The sequence below is a fragment of the Nipponia nippon genome, unplaced genomic scaffold (genome assembly GCF_047370975.1).
Source record: "Nipponia nippon isolate SJK-2023a ecotype South Korea unplaced genomic scaffold, ASM4737097v1 scaffold_3, whole genome shotgun sequence".
Lineage (NCBI taxonomy): Eukaryota > Metazoa > Chordata > Aves > Pelecaniformes > Threskiornithidae > Nipponia > Nipponia nippon.
Genome location: NW_028262347.1, coordinates 72,064,466 through 72,090,235, shown reverse-complemented (window position 1 = coordinate 72,090,235; position 25,770 = coordinate 72,064,466). Strand labels below are relative to the sequence as shown.

General features: G+C 39.3%; 1 protein-coding gene across 1 annotated transcript in view; it reads right to left on the bottom strand.

Annotated features, from left to right (window-relative positions):
* PIK3C2G (phosphatidylinositol-4-phosphate 3-kinase catalytic subunit type 2 gamma) overlaps window positions 1-25,770 on the bottom strand; it is a 209,504-nt gene that overhangs the window by 21,300 nt on the left and 162,434 nt on the right. Inside the window, exons 27-31 of the mRNA XM_009471034.2 lie at window positions 22,748-22,940; window positions 22,061-22,182; window positions 17,232-17,340; window positions 8,847-8,922; window positions 1,368-1,462 (exon numbers count right to left, since the gene is read on the bottom strand). Of these exons, the coding sequence (XP_009469309.2) occupies window positions 1,368-1,462; window positions 8,847-8,922; window positions 17,232-17,340; window positions 22,061-22,182; window positions 22,748-22,940 (595 nt within the window). The remainder of the gene's footprint in view (window positions 1-1,367; window positions 1,463-8,846; window positions 8,923-17,231; window positions 17,341-22,060; window positions 22,183-22,747; window positions 22,941-25,770) is intronic.

Here is a 25,770-nt window from a genome sequence, read left to right as displayed (position 1 = left end):
ACTAAAAATGATGGAAACAAGAAGAAAGACTATTTCCAACATCTGCAGCTCTGTGTGCATCTCCACATCACCTGCCTGAACTCACAGTGACATCATCAGCATGGCACTCACTTAAATATACCCCTCCCACCAACTAGAACTTTACCAGAAGTTTATCAAAGTCACTTAGCTTTAAAAAGCACAATAGAAAAAATAAAGAGGGTCTTATACTATATCCTGAAGGTAAAGTTCGTATAAATTGGCCCTGTCAGCGGAGGCTGATCTCACCAGTCAAGGTGGCACACAGGAAACAAAAGACAAGTCTCTCAGGACAGAGACTTATTGGATGTTATAGACCCAACTGAACATGCTTGAATTGCAAATCAGAAGCCAGAGTGGCCAACAGAGAACAGCTGGAGCTACGTAAGCCTCGTGTGTCTAATACAACTAATTAAAAATTCAGTCTCATTTTATTACTGGCTGGTGCTCACATAAGCTCCTCAGTTTGGCCCCATTTAGGGAAAGCGATTGCAATCCAGTTTGGGATGGAGGCAGCATCAGTGTATGCAATGAGAACCCGCAACAGTTAATAAATGCTTTAATCTCCTAGCTAAACAAAGACAGTGAAGGATCTCTTTACCACAGCCATTACTTGAGACTTGAGCAATTGGGAATTCAAGAGCACATCTAGGTGGCCAAACTCATTATGAAACAGCAGACACACTGCTTCAGCCGAGAGATCGCACACAGCACCAGCTAGATCTCTCAAGATATCCTCATCAGCCAATTTCACCTGTTTTGTGCTGCGGGAGCACTGCCAGCTTCCCCCTCTCATGGTCTAGCTCCAGGAACGCACAGCATTTACCACTTAGCCTCATGACAGAGAGCGTGTTACAAAGCTGAGCATCACCCCACCAAATGACATTGCTTCTTAAAATACACCAGTAGTCCCTCTGCCGAGCTCTTCCCTGTTCATAGACCAGTCATGCTGGGCTTCAAAGAAATGTCATCAGATAATCAATCAATAATACCAGGCTGACATCCTACGAAAAGTCATGCCGCTGCATGATGCCTTATATCTGACTGGTATTATCAAAATGCGTCAGCAGAAAGGGCCGAAACAGTCATCGAAATTGGTTTTATATATGGCCTGGAAAAGGCCATTACCAGCCATTAAGGAAATTCAGTTTCTGTATCCATCCCATACCTGTAACCTTACTGAGCGAGCTCAAAGGAAGAAAGCAAGTGTTAAATGATGACAGAACAGTATCGTCATTATTTTGAGTTAAAATGAGTTATCCCAGAAAGGATGTTTGAGGATTAATGTTTTCACAGTACTCTGCAAATGCAAGGACTTACGAGTTATAGATTATGATAAAAATACTCACAATGTTCCTCATGTGTTTCAACATTATTGTCAGACGGGTGCTGTCATGGGATATGACTAATTGTACTCCAGGCTTATGATCAGTTGACTGACAACCTAAAAAAGGCCAGATAGTTAGATTTTTTAGTTAACAGCTCAGCGGAAGTACATCTATGAAATATTGCAATACACATGAGCTAATATATAAAAAGAACCTATGTGTGCTTAAATCGGGGATGAAATTAGAATACATGGATAAGGAGTGTGAAGGAAGAAAGCAGTCTGATATGCAGTGCTCATTTTCTTTCCTGTTTATACATTGACAGTGAGATTTTTTGTTTTCTAATTACCATCAATCTGAATTTCAGTGGGAAATTTATGCTTGAGTGACAAACAATTGGGGGGTTCTTTTCTGGCAACCATTGATGACACTAGTCAGTATTGTTGCAATTCTTCTGTCTGGTTAAAAACATTGGATTTTTTTTTTTCAGTTCCCAGCAGAAACAAAAGAAAAAAAAAAAAGAAAAAAAGAGCAAGTTTCCAAACCAGTTCCAAAACAACTGTTACAGAAACAACATCTATATCTATCATACATAAATTCTCCCTTCCTCATTCTGTATTTTTCCTGTTCCAGGCTGGTTTTCATGCAACCCATTGCTTTAATAGATTTTTCTACGAAGATGCATTTACAGAGTTTGATCCCATTCCCACTGAAAAAAAGTTTTTCAGTTTCCAAGCAAGAAGGGTGAGTCTCATAATGTGGAAGAAATGACTAAGCATATCCTCTTCCTTCCTTCTGCTGGAGGCATTGAGCCAGCTGTCTCCGCTGCCAAAAAGGTGTGTCCTTGAAGTTGGGTAATGTGGCTTTACCTGCCCCACAGAGGCAGCGAAGAAAATACAGATGGCTTTTACTGCAGTATACCAGGTAATGGTGAACACAGCCTCTCTTCGATATCTATCTGACCTTCTTATTCCGCAGTGTTAAGTCTGAGCAGGGTGGACATGAGCCATTTTGCATCACTTCATCTGAGACCCAGGGTTCTCCCCATGTGGTCATCACCAAAGACAGTCCAGACGCTGCCTGTGTGAACTAGCCTGGTTTGATTTATGCAAACAGGGCTTCATTTAATTAGACCAAAGCCATATTACAACCAGTATAATATATTTGCTATACTTGGAAAAATAAGAACTCGATCCTGCTAACCTTACGACAAAATAGTGATCTCTCATGAGCTGGGCTCTGTTCTGCTGGCCTCCCTGTTAAAGAAGTAGCTGACCTTGAGACCTCAGACAGAAAATCCTGCTCCCCTGCACGCACATTGGGATCTGCCACTGACACACCAGCCTTAAACCCACTGCAGGGTGAGATAATGACATGAGGCAAAACAATATAGTTGTAATTAATTCTTTAAATAGAAACATATCTTTTAAGAAGTGGAAGAAATGAGAAAGGGTGATGAGAATGAAAGAACTACCATCACACGCGAGGGTTATGCGCTAGCAAGAGAAGGGTTTTTAGAGTGCATCAGGACTGTTCATCCTCAACAGCAGGAGCATTCCTGCGTCTTCCTTTCAGCCTCAGCAGACACCTGTGCACTCTCTGTCACGCTCTTGCTCTCTCTTTTCCACATGTGTACCAGAGCTGTTACAGCCAGGGTTGTAAGAGCAAGAAATCAAACTTCCTCTCCTCAGCCTTTACTCTGTTATTCAGCAGAGGAGGCAGCAGAGGGGAAGTTATAATGAATAAGCCACGTTGGCTGTATTTTTCTGAAGAAACCAAATGTGTAACCTTTGCAGCGAACAGAGGCTAAAATAACCTCTAAGCAGATAGAATTACAGTGGTGTCATGTACTATTGACAGCCAGAGAGCTGGTGCAATTGCCACTTATCCTAAGGGAAGGAATTCAAATTAACACAGCGTGTACATACAACTGCCATAACATAATTTTTCCAGGCAGCCTGGATATCAACACTTCTGAGTTTCTGATGTTTGGACTGGAATTTTAGAATACAAATCCATCTCCAATTTCTTCCCTTTAGAGACTACAAAAATACATTTTTAATCACACCCTAATTAGAGAAGGGCCTGCAACAGACTCTTGAAGAATTGAAATCTTATGAAGAAATCACTAAGCTGGGACTTAGAAGACCGAGGTGCAGTTCATTTGTTATTCTCTTTTATGAACTTGACAAATCACTTAGCCAGACTGTACGTTATTTCATTTCTTGTTGTATGCAAATAAGGACAGGGAGGGATAGGGGATGAAAACTGCATGAACCAGACAATGCTGAGTTTTTTCCAGAGTAACAAAAAGCCCACAAAAATCAGTTCTTCCCGTCATCATGCAAAGCCGTTTTACCATATTTTTTAAGTTGTGGGTCCTTTTTCCTTTAAGTTGCAACAGGAAAGGTAGAATCTGAGACTATTAAACACAGTGTAACACAAGGGGAGCTGTGTTTTAACATAAGGGCACAATTCACTTGCAGGGCTCTCTTAATTTTGTGAATTGCAGTGGGTCATCCTGAGTGGTTTAGCAAGAGCAACAGATTTCAGAGGCTAAATTACATCATTAGAATTCAGCTGAACACCGTGCCTTTCCTCTCCTACCAGTACGTGCCTTTTTCTGAATTACATAAGTTTCATAGTGTGAGTGCTTATATCCAGTGAAGGAATTTCTCTGTGGGAACTGGCATTTTCATTTATAAAAAAAAAAAAATGTAAATAAGTTTCTAACCAAGCTGAAAATAATGAAAAACATGGGAGGGGAAAATGCATTTCTAATTGAGTATGTAAAATGAAGCCTGAAACAAACACTATGGGCACGACTATTGCTAAAATATTTGCTCTTGCTATATAATAAAAAATAAAAAAAGCTAAAAAGAAGGAAAAGGAAAAAATAACATAGTGCAGGGAATCTGATAAACACAGAAGAAACTTCTACTGCTTATATTTCATAATACAAGACAGTGACAGCTACACTCAGCTGTTATATTTTAGGTTTTCCACATTCAGTGCTAAATCATAGCCTCTTTGAAGTCTCGGTGATTTCAGCTTCAAATGATAATAAAACACACATACAGTAATTACTTCCAGTCTATCCAGCTTGGGCAGATGGACTTGAGCTCAGGCCCTGCATTTTTAGGAACTGTCATGCTCTACTTGCACTCCATTATAGGCAAAGACCAAATGTTGGTCTGTTGTAGATACAGGACAAAGCTTCACTGACTTCAGCTGAAGCAGGATTTCCCTCCCAGGGATTGATTCTGTGCTCACTGGTGTCAATGCAAAACCTGTCAAATACTAAACGAGGACCCTGGAGCACTCATAGCAGTTTTCTATACGACTTGTGCCTGTGTGTCCCAGTGCTCTGCAGTGGAAGTCAGCCACCAATCCCTACTGCAGAAAAACTCAAACACTGTGCCAGTTTATAATCTCTTTTACCGAGCAACATAAACACTAGAAAATTGTGGGTCCTTTCTTTTTGAATGGCAAAATTAAGGCAATTAGTGTTCAAATTTCTACCTAAGGTGGAATGATCTTCAGAGTAGTCAAGTATGCAGTTCTTTTCTTTATCTAGATGGTCTTTTTAGCATGTTGGAGAACTACCAGCTCTATATTCTATCATTTGTGCAATGTTTTCATTAGCAGCATTTTAAAATAAGCTCTGCATTACACTCTGCACAATGCATGAGAAATATAAACAGCAAGGAAGATGCTACACAGAAGACTGACAAAATCAATCGGGAAACTATAATTTAATAATACATTGCATTTCACATGTGGACTGCAAAGCAATGTAAGAACACTAATTAACTAAGTATCACAGCACTACTGTTAGGGAGTTAAGTATTATTCTGTGTTCTGCACCCTCAGATTTTTCTTAGATCTTTCTTCTTGGTGACAGCCTGTTTTGACATCTGGCACCAAAGGGTACTGGAACCTGTTTGGTTTCCAGGGTCAGGGTTGAATGCCCCAAGCCAACCACCTGCCTGCTTTAGCTACAGCTTGGGTTTATGAGCCTCCAATGTACCCAACTTCAGATAGTTAGCTGTAAATACATTAACTGACTAGCTCACTGGTTTTGTCCCACAAGCCAGCAAGAGGTGCTTATGGCCGGGAAACAGCCTAAATGCAACTAAAGTAGGAACGCAACTTGTGGCAAAAGCTTTACAGCTGCAGCAGATCGAAACGCTACATAACAGGAGCAAAACAGCCTGCTCTCCTCAGGGACTATTCATGAAGACTGCGATTCTGCATGGAGAGGCATACCTTATGATAGTCTTTTTGGAAAGCTTGGATCTTCCTTTAGAAGGACTCAGAGCCAGTTTCGCTACGGCACTAAATGGACAGAAGCCCACTAAAATGCACAGAGCACTAACCAAACATGCCAGAACTGGACCTGGGTTGTGCACTGTTATAACCAACAGCAAAGACTTCATTATTTCATAACTTTGGCAAAACAGTCTGAATTATTAATATTTTCAGGAGATATAAACTCAATAAAGGAAAAATAAGCAAGATTGATATAAAAATGTTTTTAACAGATTTTATTTCTTCCTTTTTTTAAAGGGTCTTTATACAAGGCTGTCTGTGAAATCATTCCTGATACCTGCTCTCAGTCCCTTGTAGTGAGCTTGGTATAATGAAATGCTGACAATATTCAGGATAATTCAGAATTCACCCCACTGGGAGCACTGAATCAGTATTCATGTCAAAGTAAATTTAGCACTGATTTTTAATCTCTTCATTGCTAGGAGCACAGTACAAATTCATAAATTTTAATTTTTATTTTACTTTAGTAAGTGTAATTACCTACAACATTTATAAATTAAAGCAGTGTAAGAGAAAGATGCTGTCTTGATCAAAATTCATAACCTGATTCTATTCGGCATTCATTTTATTTTATATTGATCCTAGCTAAGAGACAGATGATTTGCTTGCATAACAGCTGAGAGAGAAATCACCAGATTCATGGAAAGCTACAGCCCATATTAAACCTGTTGTTCTTCAAAACAGGCAAAAATTAAGGCCCTTATAAGCTCATAAAGCAATGAAAGCTGTGGGGGAAGGATGTATTCTTTTCATGGAAATCGTCTCTCTCCTGCAGGCTCAGTGAACTTAATTCCTGCCCCAAACTGACTATGGCATTACTACAGGGCTTACTTTCAAATCAGGAGTGTTTTAGGGCACCCTCAGCAAACAAGAGCCTCCCAGGCCACGGTGCTCTTCCCAGCAACTCCTTGTTTGCTACCTGGCAGCTTGGCATGATCAGCCACCTCCTGCCTTAGCTGGACTCGTGTCTTCTCCTTCTCACAGAAGGGATGATAATAGGGTGCAGAAGGCCATGCAGCAAAGATCTAAGTGAGCTAGCTAGGGTATGGCAGCAGCCTAACTCCAACAACGAGGGGCAAAGCATAGACTAACATATATGAAAATAATTTTTCAGGTGGGTAATTAGCATGTGCATGGCTGGTCTTCCTCTGATAGCTGAGCTAGCTCGTTTACAGCTAAGCGTACCTGCTTCCACAGTTCACTGCAATTGACTGTCAACCAGGTGCATTCCTTTCCTCGCAGAAGTGGCACCATACCCAGAGCAACTCAGCCCATTCTTCTTGTTCTCTGTTTTTACAGAGTCTAAATTCATTGGGTCCTGATTTGGAGCTTGTGTGCTACTGGTATTCTATCAATAAATGATAGTGATTAATTTTCTACGCCAAAAGGATGTGGGTTTTTTGTTGTTTGTTTGTCTTTTTTTTTTCTCCTGCATTAAACAAAGGTTTTGCCCTGAGTCTAGAACCGAAGTGTCCAAATTTTAAAAGGCAGAGTTCCTGAGCAGGAAAAAAATAAACCCCCTGTAACCATAGTGCTTGAGGCCAAAGACACATTAATCTCCTCTGACCAGGTTGTGACCTTCACCTCCACTAACTGTATAGTGACCCAGCAGATTGGGTTACCTGTCACATAGCTTTCATCAAACACCCACTAAACACATTCTGACCTCTGTTTCTTTAATCTCTTCTCTGATTTTGATGTCATTGACAACAAAAATAAAGGGCTTACCCTTCGGACTATATTGGCTTGGGACACCACTGTAGGAATTATGAGGCTGTAATTTATTTCTCAACTTTATTACAGACTCAGTTCATGCTTTTGCATAAGACTTTTACACCCACATTCTCTGTAATAATTTGGCACCTAAATATTAGTGAAATGTCAAAATCCTTCTAAAGACCTAGGACTTTAATTCCCTTATGCCTCAGCTCACTCTCACATGTCTGCATCTTTGGTTAAAGAGTCTACAGAGAGAAGGAACCCATGGATCCAGACTACATGTTACATTTGAACTCTGGTTTGGATTTTCTGTGACAAGATTTAGCCTTGTATATTCCTAACACCTAGAACATCTTTGCATTATCTCCTCATTCCTTTGTAAAAGTTAGAGCAACCATTAGTAATTTCCATTAGTCATAATGGATTTAATATGATAATGGCATGCCCTAATCAAATAAACTCTACACAGGGGGAATCTTCCAAAGGCTGAGAAGCCAGAATGGGATTTATTTTGTTCTGATGGATTAAAAAAAATGGTGCCCAGCAAAAGAGATAATGAAGCCCCTGTCTGCAGAGAGATTAAATTAACTTAATGGACATGCAAACTAAATATGCAGAGATACTTGCAGTCCTTTCTGAAATGTGGATAACTGGTGATCTCGGAAAATATCCTGTCACTTGGAGCACATAACAACCAGCTGAACTGTTGTGGTGCAGAGTGCACCTGCAGACTTCTTTATGAGATTTTATTTTGCCTAAAAAATTACTACAGAAGATTACTTTCAGTGCAGAACTAGTGCAGTGGAAGACAATAAACATTCACAGTGTACATTTTATGGTTTATGCTTTGGCTCTTAATGCTGTAACGCCAGAGATTAGATTAAATTAGGTGCTGGACAGAAGAGGGAAATGGGTTAAGTATTTAGATAGGCTAAGGGAACAGTGCAGAATCTCATTTAGTAATAAGTGAATTACCACTATCATTAATAATGTATGCCTAGGCATTAACATAATGTTCTGTTATTTACCTGCGCCAGTCCTTGTGAAAATGACTTTAGAAGTCATCCCTGATTTTTTTCACTTGTCCAAGCACACATTGTGCTTTGTCATGACTCAGATCCTTTCCTCAAGATTCTTCTCCAAAGATTTTGTTTTGTAAAACAAGAAACCTGCCACAGTTTGTGTAAATAAACTTTGACTTTGCATATAGGTGTGTTTATTCAAAAAGAAATGAAGCAAGGCTAAGGAGAACATGTCAAAGTGAAAAGCTACAGGTCACATTAGTAACACATTTTCAGAGACCTTGAGAAATCAGGAATTATTTGCTGGTATCTTTATATCTTCAAAAAAAAGCCACCTAAACACTTTAGACTTATCTTTGCATTATTATATTTAATATTATTAAAGAAGTCCTTCTTAGCAAACAAGTAAGATTGGTAATCCACATACCTAAGGTCACAGTTGATGAATCTTCTGGCAAGGTATTTTTGGACCAATTCAGGAAGAAGCTGAGTACAAGCTCATTCTGAAAGAAAATAAAAACACTTTAGGGAATATCATATGTTGTGCTCTGTTCCTTAAATTATTCCCCTCCAAGCAGATTGCTGGTAGGTTTCTGATGTATATATTAGAGTCAGCAATAAAGGGAAGCCTTTCCCCTCTGATCATGGGCAAGGACCCTAGGGAATGATTTCTACTCAGGCAACGGGAAGACAATGGTGCCCCTTACCACTGGCTCAGGGACACTGCATTGGTGCCTATCTGGCCCCTTCCTGTCAACACACTTCCGAACAGCAATGTGCCACATGGGCCATAGATTTGCATTCTTGCTTGATTTCCAGTGGCTCAAGATATGTATTAGCAGCTGCAACTACTTTTACAGAGCAGCCCATCTGTGAAACAAACGCAGGAGAACATCTTTACTGTGTATTGTGTAGTCAGCATGAAATTTGCCCTTGGCACAGGACTGACCCCAAGCATCTGACCTAATGTGTGCCTCCCTGAGGCTTAGATATTGTGCATACCTCCCTCACATGGCAGCTTAATGGACACTCACACTGAAAAGCTCCATACAGAGTTAACTCCTACCAGAAACCAACAGTGAGTGAAAGGCATGATCATATTTCGCCATCCTGTTTAAAAGAGTAATCCACCTTGTGTGCTGCACTATAACTTTTATTTTTATGTACTGACCTGGACTGCTCTAGTGAACATATATAACAGGTAGTTACATTCAGCTGTAGAGAATTAAAACAATAAACCAAATCCCCAGATTTGAGTATTGTACAAGGCAATAAAAATGTGAATTCTGAAGTGGACTCATGATTCTGAATCAAAGGTGGACAGTAATTGCATTTTATTAGCTTTTTCATAAAGCCGTATTTCAGAATGGCCATTCTTTAAGACGGTTAGAATTGCTACATTCACACTGATGTTACTTGGACTGACACTGTAATGAATGGGTAGAACAAGAGACTTTTCAGATTCTAGCATTAAGATGTCACCATTGTTTTTTCCCAGGCCATTGAAAATAATGTGTTTCTTAGGGGGAAGGTGTACTTCATGTAGCATTTGTCTTGTTTCAATTTGACAAGCTGTGGCATGATTTGTGCAAGGAAAAAAGAAAAGGAAGAGTTTAGTAACAAATGCAGCTAGTGAGGAGTTAACATGTGGTTACAGCGGACAGATGAACAAGATGTGTATGTTCAGCACAAAGATAAGATTTAGCAATCTGGATTTATTTTAGCAGTCACCTTTTATTTTTCATTCTACTGTTTGGAGTTTTTCCTCCCACACTGATATTTTCTTTAAAAGAAAAATCAGGAGAAAAAAAAAGGATAAACCAACAGAATTGTTTCCCTTGAATGACAAATCCTTAAGCTATTAGCAGTGGACTGTCAATATACCTGTCTGTTCTGAGCATGACTAATTATTCTCTCATCTCATGAAGACAGCTTACAGAGGAAAGCCCATACACCTGCTTTAGGTTCCACTAGCTTTAAACAGCCAAGTTATTCCCTGTGGGACCTCCATTTGCTCTTTCAGCACAAGTCCCAAGTGTGGCAAATCTCAAGGGTAGAAAGAGTAGAGTATATTTTTGGCAGCTCAGCCTTTATCTGACAGCATGAAAATAAGCAGAGAAACTTAAGTAGCCCTTCGAGTTCAAAGATCTTGAGAGAAGTGGGCAGGAGGTGGAAGGAAGGATACACTAACTGACTTGAAAGAGAAATAAAAAATTCCACACTGAGCAGCCTGGTGTTCTGCTTCCTCTCCGCTTACTCTTTCAGCAATAAATGGAAATATATGAACAGAGAGGTTTGTAAACAGGAGGTGAAAAGATTGTTTCAGGTGATAGTTCCAAATTCTCATTTCTAAAGGAGACAACACTCAAAAAAGAGATATTTGGTTTAAGTACAGAAGTGGAATTCGTGCAGATTCGCATCACGCATGAACACTACAGGTATGTACGCTGTTGGTGCCACAGCACTGATTTCAAAGCTTTCGCTGTCTGTGTGTCCATTGCACTCAACAGGTATTGAAGCACGTGGGAAGGCAGCAAGGCTAATGCTGGTAAATGGAACGCAAAAACATAATTGAACAGGTCATGTTGCAGGGGCAGATGTAGCAGTCTATCTAGGGCAAAGTGCTTCTAAAGCAAGGGAGGAGATCTCCTACATGTTTTTGGCGATAAGCATTTTGCACACTGTTATTCATAAGATAGCAATTTCTGCCTGAACTGTGTTGATCTGCCTGTTGCAGGAGTCCACCATTTAGATTTCCACCAGCAAAGTGTGCTAGTGCCTTCTTTTGTTCACTCTTTGTCAGCAGACCACCAAGGTACATGCTGAACTTTCAGGTGATTCCTAAATCAATGGGACTTCAATTGGACCCCAATCAATGGGACTGAAGCGTATGCTTAGTTAAGCATGCATCTAATTACACTGCTAAATGGAAACAGGCACATCAGAGCTTTGAATATATGTATGACCAAAAGCACACTGTATTTAGGTGGATAGAGTCCACTTCTAAACAAGCAATTGTTGTTACAAAGATGTGACGACAGGTGGGAATCTTAGAGATCCTGTGACAGTCTTGGCAGATAGGCAGGCACTGAGGATGACCACAAGCACTCACCTGCCCTTTTTCCCTTGGAATTCTTACCTTTAAATTGGTAAATGAAAATTTCCTAAAATACTGCCCATTTAGGGATTTTTAGGACAGTCTCCTATCATTTGTCTAACCATTCTTACCTAATAAGACAACATTCTTTAACAGGTAATGCTGATATTTCTTCATGTCACTCAGTAACATTAGCCTATTGGGGAGCTGCCAGGTTTGTATGGGTGCATCAGTGTTGGTCTGGCTAGAACTCATGCATGACCTTTTTTCACCCATTAAACTCAAAAGGGACAAATTCCATCTTCACTTCCACTAGGATAAAACTGAAATAAGCAATTTCAGTGGCATCAGGGGAGCTGGCACAGCCCTGCACCACTGTAGCATGGTAGAATTTGTCTACTGCTCTCCATCAGAGGCTAACTAGAAAAGCACTCTGCTGTTAGTGAAACACAGCCAGATTTCAAGCCAGATTTAATTTCGTTAGAAAGAAAAGCAGCCTCTCCTCTGCTTTCAGCTTTCTTTTCAGCTGTGTTAGAGTAGATTTGGGGTCAGAGAACACCCATGCACCTGTTATACTTTAACAGGATGGAGAATCAGCAGGAAAGAAAGAAACCAGAAAAAGCTGACCTTGCTGCAGCTATTATAACTTCAGGAAAGGACAGCAGAAAAGAGTGGACTTTGAACCCTCCCCATTTTGGCTCTGCTGGATGCCTTACTGCAGGAGTACGGGAGCGGTGGGAGTTTAAGGGACCCACACATCTCAGGTGCACTTTGTACCACTGCGTTATGTACCTCCATACGGGCACTGCGGGAGCTATTTTCTCATCTCTGCAAATCCCAAGTAGTGCCAGTGAATAAAATACAAATGAAATATGGGAAGTTCTTATCAAACTTGATTACTTTTATAGTGTAAAACATTAGCCACTCTAGAACAACGCTGTGGTCCTGGTTTTCACTGTATCGTTGAAAATGAGTGAACGTAATTTACAATCATTTCCATTTACATCCTCTTTAAAGCCCTTTTACACAGCCAATAAGTCACCATAGAGCTGTTTATAGAACCTATCTATAGCTGATACACTGTCACTGTTTGTTTACCTGCTTGCATTAGATTTATCTTTGGCCCCAAAGTCCTTATTTAATTTGGATACTTAGAAAATTTTTAGAGTCAAAACCCAATATACCTAATTTCTTTTTGCTGATTAGCCTACTGTGCACCTGCACTTACTATTATGTTTGCCAAACCCTGCCACAATGATAAACAAACCCCCTCAAACATCCAAGCCCACTGATCTTGCACACAAACCCAATCTATGTGAAAGATGTGGGACAAATAACATTTGCTTATTTAATGCTATGTAGTTTTGCAAGATCAGTATGTACATCTAGTGTCTGAGCTATGTTATCAATAACAATATCCACAAATTAAATGCCACTTCTTTTAAACAACGAGAATGGGAAGATTATCCATAGAATGTTACTAAAAACACACGGTTGCTATATAAAACATTGCCTTAGATTCAGCTTTAGATTTTTCACTTGTAATACCCAAGCCAGGTGTAAGTTGTCTTTTCAAGATAAGCATGAAGACATTCAGCTTTGTCAATGCTGCTGTTTGACACCAGGGCCCAGAGCAGACTAAATTAATGGAGCCTTACCTTGCTTTTGTGTCCCCAGGGGGTGTACAGCCCTCCTACAATACAGTAGTAAAATGACAAGCCAGTAGGGCAGCCCTAATTTATATGATATGTTATGAGATTTGGGCTGCAATCTCCGTTCAGCCCATCACTCAGTTGGAGTTAAGAGTGAAATAGAGAAAAATGTAGAAGTGGTCAGCAGCAGCTGCCTTTTGTCACAGATTTGATTTATACTTTGATAATGTATATTTTTGTCCTCCTCCATGTTACCAACCTTCAATTTATTGTTTCTCGATGCTTCATCTCTTATTGGTGGCACCACTTGGTTGTTTTGCCACTTAATGAAGCAAAACTCCAGGAGCCTAAACATTGTGGAGTACGCTGCCTTGCTGATCTAGAAGACCCAGGCATTTCAACGTGTGCAGCTGATGAGCCAGTCAGCAATGGTGCAACTGGCACAAAACTAAATACTCTTACGGTGTGATCACATATGTTGCCACTGGTTTGGGAGGAGTAGAATGAAACTAAAAAAGGTGGTGGTTTTGATCCTAAATGACTCAATATCACAATGAAGGTGCATCAACTTTTGCATTTTAGTGATTGATGTAATGAATATAGCTTGTTGTTTATATAGCTTGTTCTTAGTCTGGTGGTGTAGTTATTTATAACTGAGTGTTAACCTGAATTTAGGAAAAGCACTCCTATTCTAGGCAACTCTTCAACGAATGCCTAAGAGGAAATCGGCGAATGAGGCTTATGCTGAAAGTAACCCACAGACTTAAAAAACTGCTTTGAATAGGGACAGACATATGAGCACGTTTAAGCATTTAAACTGCCCCAACAGCAAATATCTCCATCAGCTGATGTTTCTGCATTTTTTGGATCAGATACTAAAATTCAGAGACAGAGGAAGGTGGCTTGAAGTTTCTGTTCTTTAAAGAAGGGTTTAAAGAAACATTTAATTCCATTTGAGCTATGGTGCAAATGAGAAGGCAGCTATTTTCCACCACTCCTCCTTCGTTCAAACCATTTAGCAGAAAAGGTCAGTGACATTCTGACCTACTTTTAATTATAACACAATTTTCATAATCAGAACTCAGTCTGGACTAAAAAGCATGCACTTAAGGCATGACTAAGGAAGGACTTTGGATATAATCCAATTCTTTATTTCTAGGATTTTTAATTACTTAATTGGTAGAACCAAGCGTGTAGTCAATCCTGTGTGGACTGGACTAAACTTTTCAGAGCTAAAAATGGTGTCAATCAGGGTAATGTGTTTACAGTGGTAGCAAGGGTATTTTATAATGAAATAAAAGCTTTTTTCTCCATCTCAGACAATAGTCCAGCATACTGTACAGCTACGATACAGCTACGATACCGTACAGGTACAATTCAGCAGAAAGAAATGACTGTGTCAAGAAAGTAAAGGGAATCCTGCTCTACAGGCATCTGTTCTTACAAGATTTCTTCACAAATTTCTGAATTAATTATTTATTCCTACATAGTTTTACTATTTCATAGGAATGATGGTTTGATAATGCTTGAGAACAGACAACTCACTAAATGGTTTCAGTCAGGCTCCCTAGCAATTTGAGAAAAAGGACAAATTTCACTGCAAAGTTGTCCAAGGGATGAAGAGAGACAAAATAATTGTATTTATTTTTATCAAGAAAGCCTCCTAGCTTTGCTTTCTGCTCTGAGTAAAACCAAGAAGACACAATGACACTTTCAAAAGAGTCATACCAAAGGAAAAAGTCGAAGAGAAGCCTTCAGCTGGGAATACAAAGGAAATTACCCACTGACTGGTTTCCTTGTTCTAAATGGGTCAGAACACATCAGTATTTTCTAAATTTTTCACATCTCCCAGCAGGAGAAGCATATTGAAGTAAAAATAATGATTCAATGTTTATAGAGTATCAATAACTTTAAAGGTTATCATCTAGATTTGCGGGTTAGCTACATGGTGCTAAGCAAGATGATTTCCTACGTGCAATAGCACTTTACAGATGGAAACAATCTGCTCATTACTCCATTTATTATCGTGGCCCCCAAGGCCAGCACACCAGTAGTTGTGCAGCCCTCTTAGGCACAAAATTGTTTTTTTCTCCTCATGGTTCAGTACTATAGGCTGTACCAGACCGGAACGGTTTTCAGCAACTGCATAGTCCAGCATGTCTGATAGCCCCACTGGGCTCATTCAGAGCCACACGAGCGTATGTCCCCAAGCAGATCTGTCCATAGTTCCTTCTGAATACCCTGTTTGTGGTTGTGTCCCAGTGTCTCAGCACCAGCGTGGTGGGAGAACTTACCCAGCTCCATGGGTGCATGCTGCAGGACCATAAAGGGAGGAGGAAAGGCATTAGGAAGCCCATTGCAAGGCAGCATGCTCTGGCTGATCACTAGCCCATCCACAGACCATGGAGCAGGAGGGAAAAGAGAGCTTCTGTGCGTGACCGGGAAATGTTTTTATTACTATCCCAGGGCTTTAGGCAGTCTAATTTTTCAACTGTAGATTAGGCTTCTACACAGCAGTGCTTGGCCCAAATTGAAAATCCATGTACCTTACAGCAGCCCAGAGCACAGCAGAAGATACAGAGCTCTTCATTTCTAGGTCACTGGCTTATATCAGTTTTTTCCTCAGCTGTGACCAAAAGGTGCTAATGTAAAATAAACCCACGACCTTAACATGAGTGACAGAAATTGCACAACAATTAACCCCAACTTGTGCGGTTTATTTGGCAAGGTCAGTCAAGTGAACCGAGCACCGAAGTCAGCTGTCCATACCAAACGAAGTGTAACTCTGTGAGACAGATATTATCTATCCTCTTTGGAAATCTCAATTTCAACTCAGGGCACAGAATTTATATTCATATTAATAAGAAAACTGTTTGTTTTACATATGGACAATTTCCTCTTTATCCATTACAGTCACAGCTGGGAAAGTTATATAGTTAGGCAGCAAACATTTTTCTCTTCCTGCAAGATGTTTGAAATTTTGGAGAAACAACATCCTGTCATACCCTCTTTTGGCATCCTAGACTGTCTATGCTACTAAAGCAAACCAGCCCCAGTTTGTGCTATGGCCCTGAGGCCATGGGACATGACATGGCTCCCCTGGCAGAGGCCCAAGCTCTGCTAGAGAGTATGCCAACAGTGAAACAGCAGGGTCAACGCGCAAGCTCATGCCTTGGCTCCCTTGAATTTACTAGCCTCCATGTAAGCCTAGGTTCTAACGTAAAACACCCTTTTTTCCTGCCTGTCTGACAGCTTTCCTGCCAACAGCTGGTCGCTGGGAGATGCTCCTTTCTCTCAGACCCTGGTATCACCATCAGTAATTGACCAGCTTCTGAAGTGAGGCAGCGTAATGATCCTCCCAGGGTGCATGGGGCCTGTTAGTTGCTCTTGGCCCTGACTTTTACGATGCTGAGGTGCATAAGGCTTTGTCCCGGGCCAGACAATGAAGAGTCAGTGTTTGTTAGCATTTCAATTTTCCATTTTGAAACAGGAGGAGAACATGAAATCTCAGAAAACAATAATGAATAAAAAATGAGAAAACACCAATTTTAATATACACAATGTGTCATTCTGATAATATTGAAACATTCTGGTTTTGGTTTTATGTTTGCAAAACAATTTATTCTACATGTTAACTAAATTTTGAAATTAAGAGTATTTCTGGGCTGAAAGAATAGAACTTTTCATTTAAAAACTGTCAAAATCAGACTTTTCAATATTTCAAAACTTATTCCTTTTTTAGACATTACATTCCTCAGAACCTACTCCTTACTGTCAAAAATTCAGTGAATCACTACTTTTGGATGGCAGCAAAGGAAGAGAAGTTATTTTGAAAAATGCCCTGCCGGGTCTAATAAACTATTTTTCAGTCATTCTTGTCTTTGTCTTACATTCTGATGAATGCTACAATGGCTCCACCTCAAAGCAGCTGCATTAGAAGACATGTCGTTTATGTAATTTTTTTTTTTTTTTTTCAAATGAGGCCATGGAAAGCTTCCTGATTCTTTTGGTACAATGCTACTAAAAGTCATATGCAAATAAAATAAATACTGGAAGTGCTCACATTAGCCAGTTTCCTGGATCCACTTAATAGCTGCTTCAGATAGAGATTCAAATCCTTCACTCTTTTATGTTCAAGATCTGTAAAAGGTAAATGCCATGAGTGGGGAAACCTGCAAAAGAAGAATATTCGTAAGTATAACTCTTGTACTGTATTTGCTGAAAATATTTCCACCTCTATTTAACAGAAGAAAGTTAGCACTTTCTAAAAGGTTTTGCAGGTAGAAGAAGGGATGAGTACAGTGTCCAGAAGATTGTTTACCCTCTGACTCTGGTTCTTCTAATAATTTGCTGATATTCTGTTTCATACTGTACCCCTTTTCCTGTCTAAATCATTAATTAAAAAAATATAAAAAGAAAAAATCCTAAAAGGCACTTATTTGCATTTTATGGTATCTAAATACCTCTAAAAAATTGGCCCTTTATGATCCCAGGAAAACACAACCCTCCCCATTTTTTGCACTGTGCACAGCACAACAGATCTCTGATCTCAGCCCAGGGGTCATGCTATGCAAACCCTTACCATAGAATATTGAGTACCAAAGCCTTACAGCAACAATGTGACATCTTATGAATTGCTTGCTTTTTTACCTTAGCTATTTAGAGTGTAGATAAGTTTTTCAGAGCAGGTCCCTCATCCCATATGTAATTTCAGGTGCTAGTATAATAAAAGTAATATGTGAAAACAAATGATCATCACAATAACAAAATCAATCCCAACAAAAGCAATAACAATAATAATAGTAATGTTCTTGCTGAATTTTTATTAAGATGAATTTCATTTCAGTTTAGCAAATAAATGACATATGCATAGAATGGCCTTATGTCAATTTTCAAATGCTTTGGTGACTGAAAATGTCAAAACCCCACATTTTTTTTTTACTTGAATCATCTTTGCGTTTTAGAAACAATGCACATTAGATCAGTCAAAAGGTTAGATTTTTAACAATACACATAATCAATTTATATTAACCTTGCCCTGACAAGCACTATTTGTCTCTCAGGTTGAAGGAGCATTAGAAAATCTAGCTGTGCTAAATTGCATGTAATGGGTTTTGTGATATGGATTGCTAATGTTGGGATTCATAACTAATATTATGCTTTACATCCTCTAACCTCTGTGATATAGAAAGGTAGAAGTTTTGATCTGGTTGTATTTCATGTTACACCACCACTGTAAATAGTTAACCATGTCTTGTTTACAAGCTTCTTTTTTCTGGTACAACCTTGTTTATCCACTAGATGTCAAGAGATATCTGAAGGCCTCAGACAAACGACTAAAGAGCCATCTAGCAGTGCAATACACTGAAAAGAGGCACTTGGCTGGCCTTTTGAAAGGCAGCTGGTCAGATCCTACTTCGAACAGGTTTTACCTAATTCCACAGCTCAGTGATAAGATGTCATCAGCTTTCCAAAGGCCAGCCAAATAGCAATACACGGAGCACTGGATTCCCATCCCTAGAGAGGAACACTGGCCAGCTTTGCAAACCACCCAGCTTTAAAAATGGCAAATAGTAGCCTCACCTAGTGAAAATAAAATCATAATCATAAAAGATGATTAACCCACAGTTTTTGTTACCAAGGGATTCAATGTAATTAGATTTTATGAAGTGTAATTAGACCTGTTGGGTTGGGCTTTTTTAAGCTTGTTTTGTAACAGAAGGCCTTTTATGAAGAGAATACTGATTAACAAGATATTGTAATTCTTTTTAGGAGCAGACAGATCTTTACCTATCTTGTGTAATACTGCTGAGGAAGAACCCAGCACTGGTATAACTTAGTCTGCAATTAAAACAGCAAGGGGCCAGGATGATAGAAGCATATTGTACGTATGTATGACCTTTTGATTATTTTTGCCTATAGCACTGAAAGATCAGGGCTCAGTTAGGCGCTGTACAAATGAATAGTAAGAGGCAATTCTTGTCCCATGAAATTACAGTGACAGAACACAGGATGAAGAGGGGGGAGTGATATGACCCAGGATCATGACATATATGAGCTGCACAGATAAAAATAGAGGCCAGGTCATTTGGCACACAGATAGCCTGTGAGTGTTCTGGGTTCCTCTGGGTCACAAAAAGGACTTCTTTCAAGAGATGGTAGGGAGGTTCTGTTTGGAAGCAGCTTAAAATGAATTAGACTGTATAACACAAAGAGAGGACTCCAGCTGTAAAATGTAGGCCCTCAGAAGATGCATCCTAAGCACAGTGGCCAAACAAAGGACAGAGAAACTGCTGATTGATAGCACCAGTAACTCTGCTGCAGTGGAGGACAATACGAACCTTGTGGCAGTACTGAACACGTCTATAAAAGGTCTTCATGCTTTTGCCGAATTGTGCCTATGGCTGAAACTGACTTTGCACTTGTGAACACACTTGTGTTGGAAAAGGTTAACTTCCCAAGATGATTTTGAGCTTTGCATCTATCTTAAGTATATCAGAAAAATATAAACTTGTGCTGCGCGCAGACATCCTGCATAGCAGATTCCATTTCCTACTTATTAGCTTGATGAACATTCTGTGTATAAATTACATCACTAAAATGCTTGTTGGGTGAAAAGATTTTTGGCCTTTTAAAAAACAATAATTAAACACAATTAATACTCTGTCTGAAACCAAATAAGAGGGAAGGTGCTAGAGTGCAAGGGCTTGCTTGGGGCAGCTGTGCTTTGACTTATAAATATAGGCTGAATGTTTACATGTCAATAGCAAAATTTCAGACACTAAGAACTCCAAGCTTTTGCCATTAGTTTCTTGTGATATAACCAGCATTTAGCACTTGTATGAAGCAGGCTCATATTGCATTATTTCCTCCTAATGAGACATGAATATATACAATTTCATGAATCAATACAAAGCAGTAACCAAGTCCTTTCTGTTAGCAGTTCCAATTATTCTAGTAATATTAGACATTTTACTCTTAAATCATACATTTTCAAACTGATTTTGTGGTTACATTATGGAACAAGGCTTTTTCCTTCCTTTGAAGCACCTGGCATCGGCCAGAGCTGGAGCTTTGTAACACACAGACAGACTAATGGTCTGATATGGCACGGCAGTTTCAGTGATAACTCCCTATAAAGAAATAATTAGGTTTTTATTATTAGAATAAAATCTGGAATACATGAAAAGCCTCAAACTGACAAAGTTCTGTTAGAAAACAAACCAAAACTTTAACATTAAAGAACATACATATAAAGAAACGTCATAAAACAAATTATTTTAACACAGTCTTGGAGAAAGATCATACTGCGACAGCTTAGTGCTGGGACTGAATTATGACAATAAAGCTCTGGAGCTCTTAGACACAGCCTCAGTATACGCAGATTAACCTTCTGTGAGTTCTGGAACTCTCTTTTGCAGTGAAAATGTTATGAGGGATTTTATTAAAGGTAGATTTATCTGAAAAATGGCTAGTACTATTTTTGAAATGCACTACAGTGTTTCTGAGGTCTATGCATTTCTAAAGAGAAATACGTTTTCCTTCAAAGGGCTCTGCTCACCACAGGAAAAAATCATAAACAGGTACTTGTTAAATATTTTATTTTACAACCTAATAGTTAGCGTGCAAATATCCCCAAATCAAACCCATGATTCAAGCACTTTCAGTGTTTAGTGAAATTCCAGTTCTCATCAGCTGCTGCAAAGCAGTTCATGTGAGCCAGTCATAATGAGTCAAATTGGAGTCAATTAAAATCCCCTCAGGTAGGAGAAAGTTTCTGTAGAGTTAACTAACCTAAAGCCACTTAACTGAATGCCTCACACAAGCTTGGGGGAATATCAAATTTAGATCTGAAATTTGTGGACTTTACTTTTTAAATCAAAACCATCTTGTCTGTGGCTATTTACTTCAGGCCAAACCTCAATGACCTTTCTATTTTTCAAGCCTATCGCTTGATTCTCAGCTTGGTTCAAGTAAACTGCTTGTCTTTTTGGCCAGCTTTATGTTTTATTGTAGATTGAGCTTGAAGAAGGGCTTGTATCAGCTGAGTCAGTGTGACTGTTTAAGAGAGGACTACAGTGTTCTCAGTGGTGTATGCACTATAACGTATATGATATTTGTAGAATACATAACTCCACTTGTATTACCAAAGCCATGGACAATCATGACATAAGGCAAAGCTGTTTTACATAAGACAGAAATTAACCATGGGACTCACTGTCCCAGGAAACTGTGAAGAAATAAGATTTGGAATATGAAAAGCAGGAATAGACATGGACATGGATAAAAAGTAATACTCAGAATTATTGCAACTAATGATAGCATATTTTTCAAGAGATAGTAAACTGAATGATGCAAGGCACAAAGAATCAGTTTTTGGGGCCAGGATAGTACATAAGATTATTCCATATTTCTCAGCTGGGGAGTTTGTGCATCTTTTTGTAAAAAGGTTGATCACACCTGCCAGTGTCAGAGATTGGCTTGTTTCTGTTCTGACCCAGCATGAACATTCCTACATTGCTTTAATATATGGATTTTGCTATGAGTTTTGATCAACATCATGCAGAAAATAAGAACTATTAAAGGCCCTATCGTGCCTTTAATGAAGTCAATACCACTTATGCGCTGATTTCAGGAATAGCTGTGTCAGGCCCAGGCTGTTCCCCCCTCCTCCTCCCATTAAAAAAGGAACAATAAAATATATAAATGTTCGATTGTCACAATGGTCTATGATTCAGTTTCTTCTGGGGCTGAATAGAAGGCTTGATAGAATACGTCACATTGCCTTTGCGTTTCTAAAAATATGTCTGCCATACATTTTCTCACATTTTTATCTGTGCACAGAGAGAATCATTTAACAGCAGAATAACATTCGCTAATATGCTGCCTTACTCTGGGAGGGCATGTGATGGAAATTGCTTCTGGAGATGGCTGTGAAGTTTTGAGAATTGGTCGAATGATTTTTCCACAAAAGTGACCACATTGCAGGTTTGCACCACCTGGACTAGATATAGCTGTATTGGGGAAAAGGGAGAGGCAGAAAAGAGAAATGATCAGAGAGGTACATTAAAAAAATTGTACAAGAGAAAATATAGGGTGATTTTAACAAAGAAAAACCTTTCTTTAATGTAGTGCCAAGTGCCAGAGAATTCAGTTTGTAATTTGTAGTCTTCGCTGCACAGAAAGAGAAACTTGCCTGGATAGCATATAACTCAAACACTGAAAGATCACTGCAGTGTGTGAAAACTAATAATGCACCATTAAAGCATCATATAACAGCCTCCAATTTCTATTAGGCTTCCTAATTTTGTGCCATGCTTTCCTTCTGGATGCTTTAATTAGATCTTGATTTATTTTTCACTATAGGGCATGAACTGTTCTCCTTAATGGCTCCCTGCTAATAACTGTCTGCCTGGTGTTCTTTCTCTCCGGTAGCTTATGGCACTGCTGTTCATCCTGTGATCCTTTTAATGTGGCACAAGCACATCTTCTATAAAGTAGGAGGGAAAGTGTATAAGCTCACAGAAGAGTCGTTAAAGATGAAGGCAAAGGAGGGCAAGCAAAGAACATAATACATACAGAGTCAGACTTTTTGTTGAACCCCAAAATGGTGGCTCTTGCGATTGACTTCTCTGTGGTCAGCATCATCCATTCTTGGGGGACAGTCTCTGGAGCTGGAGGCTTTGCAGAGCCTGTCACTGACATCTGCACAAGCGTGTGGATCAAGTTATTGAGTTTAACAGGAAAGCACTCCAAACTTTCCTTTATTTTCCTGAATAACAAACAAACAGAAGAGGTGCTATTTATGCATCTGTTTTGTTTCCATTTCTTGATCCTTGGTTTCATGGATGCAAGAACCAAAAAACCCCAAATTCTAAAACCTACCTCACACAAACATGAACCCACATACACACCAGTCACCGCTATTTGCAGCAATAGAGCATGTCCAGCCCCTGAGCTCTACCACTTAAAGGAGTGCTCTTGCCATAGCCTGTCTCATGGCTTACCTTGGGGTAGTTATTCTTCATGAGCTGGATACCATCAGCCTTCTTTCGGACAATAGAGATGGACAGAACATTTCCATGTGTTTTGAGGAGTTCCAGGGTAGAACAACATGTGTTCACTTTGATAGGTAGGAGAGAGTGACCTAGCACTTTCTTTTTGGTTACACTAACCTCACATGGACTTACACGTGTTTGCACAAGGCTCTTGTATCCAATTTGTAATTTAGCTGTGCATGATGTGTTGTTAAATCCTCTACCCAGTTCTTAAAAGCTCTATCCCTGTGGAGCTGCTTAAGACAGAAAAAAAAGAAAGAGAAATTTTCTCCCCCTATCTGCCCCATCTCATCCCTGTGCAAGGGGAGCCAGAATGCACTTCTAATTTCCTGGAGTTTTAAGATCCTTCATCAGAAAAGACACAATAGATAAAATAATAACTAGATGTAGATATGTACTGCAAACATGTTTTAACATCAGAGTGAACTCGACTTGAGAAATAACACTGCAACATAATCACTGGTCTTTGAAGAGTAAGATGCCGTACTCATTGGAAAACACTTGCCCTCTTGGATTCAATTGCTGGTTAAGATCTGTTTAACTTGTGAGGCTAATTTTTTTTTCTATTTCTCTGCTTATTTCTACAGCTCTCTGAAGATATTCTGGATAGGTTCTGATGTTATAGAACAACAACCAATCAGTTTCAGGCCAAATGGCAGCAAACCTCTACCAAATTGTCAGGGTTTTTTTTTTTTTTCTTTTTTCTTTTTTCCAGTTTTGGACTATATCTAACTAGCTTACAAGGGCTGACAATACCCTTCATCATCCCCTGTTCAAAGCTGAGCAAATGCTTCACCTGTCATTTTAAATTAAATTCTTATTCATGTGTTTCTATGAGTGGGTTGGATTGCATACTGCAATCAACTGAAATCAACTCCATTCATTGCATTAGCCTAATTTTCATGATCTCAGATGTTCTGGCCAAAGTCTGTAGCTTCACAGATGCAACCATACCAAAAAGAACATTCTACCTGCAGACAGCTCCCCAGCTCGCCGTGTCTGTCCCCCCCCCCCAACTGAGATTTCATTCAAAACACTGTGTGAATTTATCATACACCAATTAGGCATACTAAACTGAGGAAAGAAGATGTATATGTTTTTCTTAAGGTAATACAAGGAAAGGTATCTCTGAATCGATTAAGTTAATTATCTTAATTACTAATTACGTTCTCCAGAAACAGATACATACAATTTAATAAATGACACAAATTAACACTCAAATGGAAAACAAGAAAACAAATCTCATTTCAAAATATTAGTACAATATCAATTCAGTGCTGATGAATTAGGTTGCATCTGTGGTGAACCTTTCCTTTTTAACTCCTGTGTATTTAATGTAATGCATAGTTTAAACACTTCCTAAATCACTGAGACATGATTTAGGTTATAGAATCTGTAACTGGGCCATATTACAGTAAAGCATTTAGGGAATTTGCAATATTACTATAAGAGGCATGTTAACTTTGCAGCTCAATACAGTGCATTTTAATTTGCATAAAGCAGGCCTTGGCCTATAAACTAGTATTAAATCAGACATCATCACTATGCAGAACAGCTGATATCAGAATACCACTTTTCTTTCCATGGGTCCGTTAAGCTTCTAAAATACTTTTAACACCCAGATTGCTAATCACATACTTTAAACATAAACAGAGGCTTTTGTTGTCATTGTTGCAGGTTATCCCTGTGAATTATTTTAAATGATTACATTTAAAATAAAATCAAAACAGAAGTATATGTTGTTTTCTCCCTCTCTCAATATTCTGTTTTCTCTGTATGCAGTCCTCCCTGTTAGAACAGACAATGTTAAGCCATGCTTATGTCATGTGATCAACAAAGAACTGAAAAGGTCTCTTTGCTCTTCTGATGACATCTCAGAGTGTGTCTTCACAGCAAGGCAGAACAACTCCAGTTATGGTTCTCTGCACTTTCTTTCAACAGCAAACTTGCTTAAGGAAACCTTCTTTCCCACAGCCTCCCAAAAGCTGGTTCCTAACTATGTATGGAGCAGTGCAGTCCATCAAACCCATGTATCTTATCTTTTTTAACTTTGCAGCTTATTTTTGGTGTAGATTAGTTTACTGACCCAGTTCACCACATTGTGGCAATCTGATTCCTCTTTCTGCTAGCATTTTTGAAGTTCATCCTAAGGATCAGTGGTGGAACTTTCTCCTTGAACTCTTTGAGATCCCCATACACCTTCTTTTCTCTACAGCCACATTAAGTTTAGCCATAGAATCATAGAATGGTTTGGGATGGAAGGGACCTTTAAAGGTCATCTAGTCCATCACCCCTGCAATTGGCAGGGATATCTTCAACTAGATCAGCTTGCTCAGAGCCCCATGTAGCCTGTCCCTGAATGTTTCCAAGGATGGGGCATCTACCACCTCTCTGGGTAACCTGTTCCAGTGTTTCACCACCCTCATCGTGAAAAATTTTTGCCTTGTGTTTAGTCTGAATCTACCCTCCTTTAGTTTAAAACCGTTACTCCTTGTCCTATCGCTACAGGCCCTGCTAAAAAGTCTGTATAAGAAATAGGTGAAG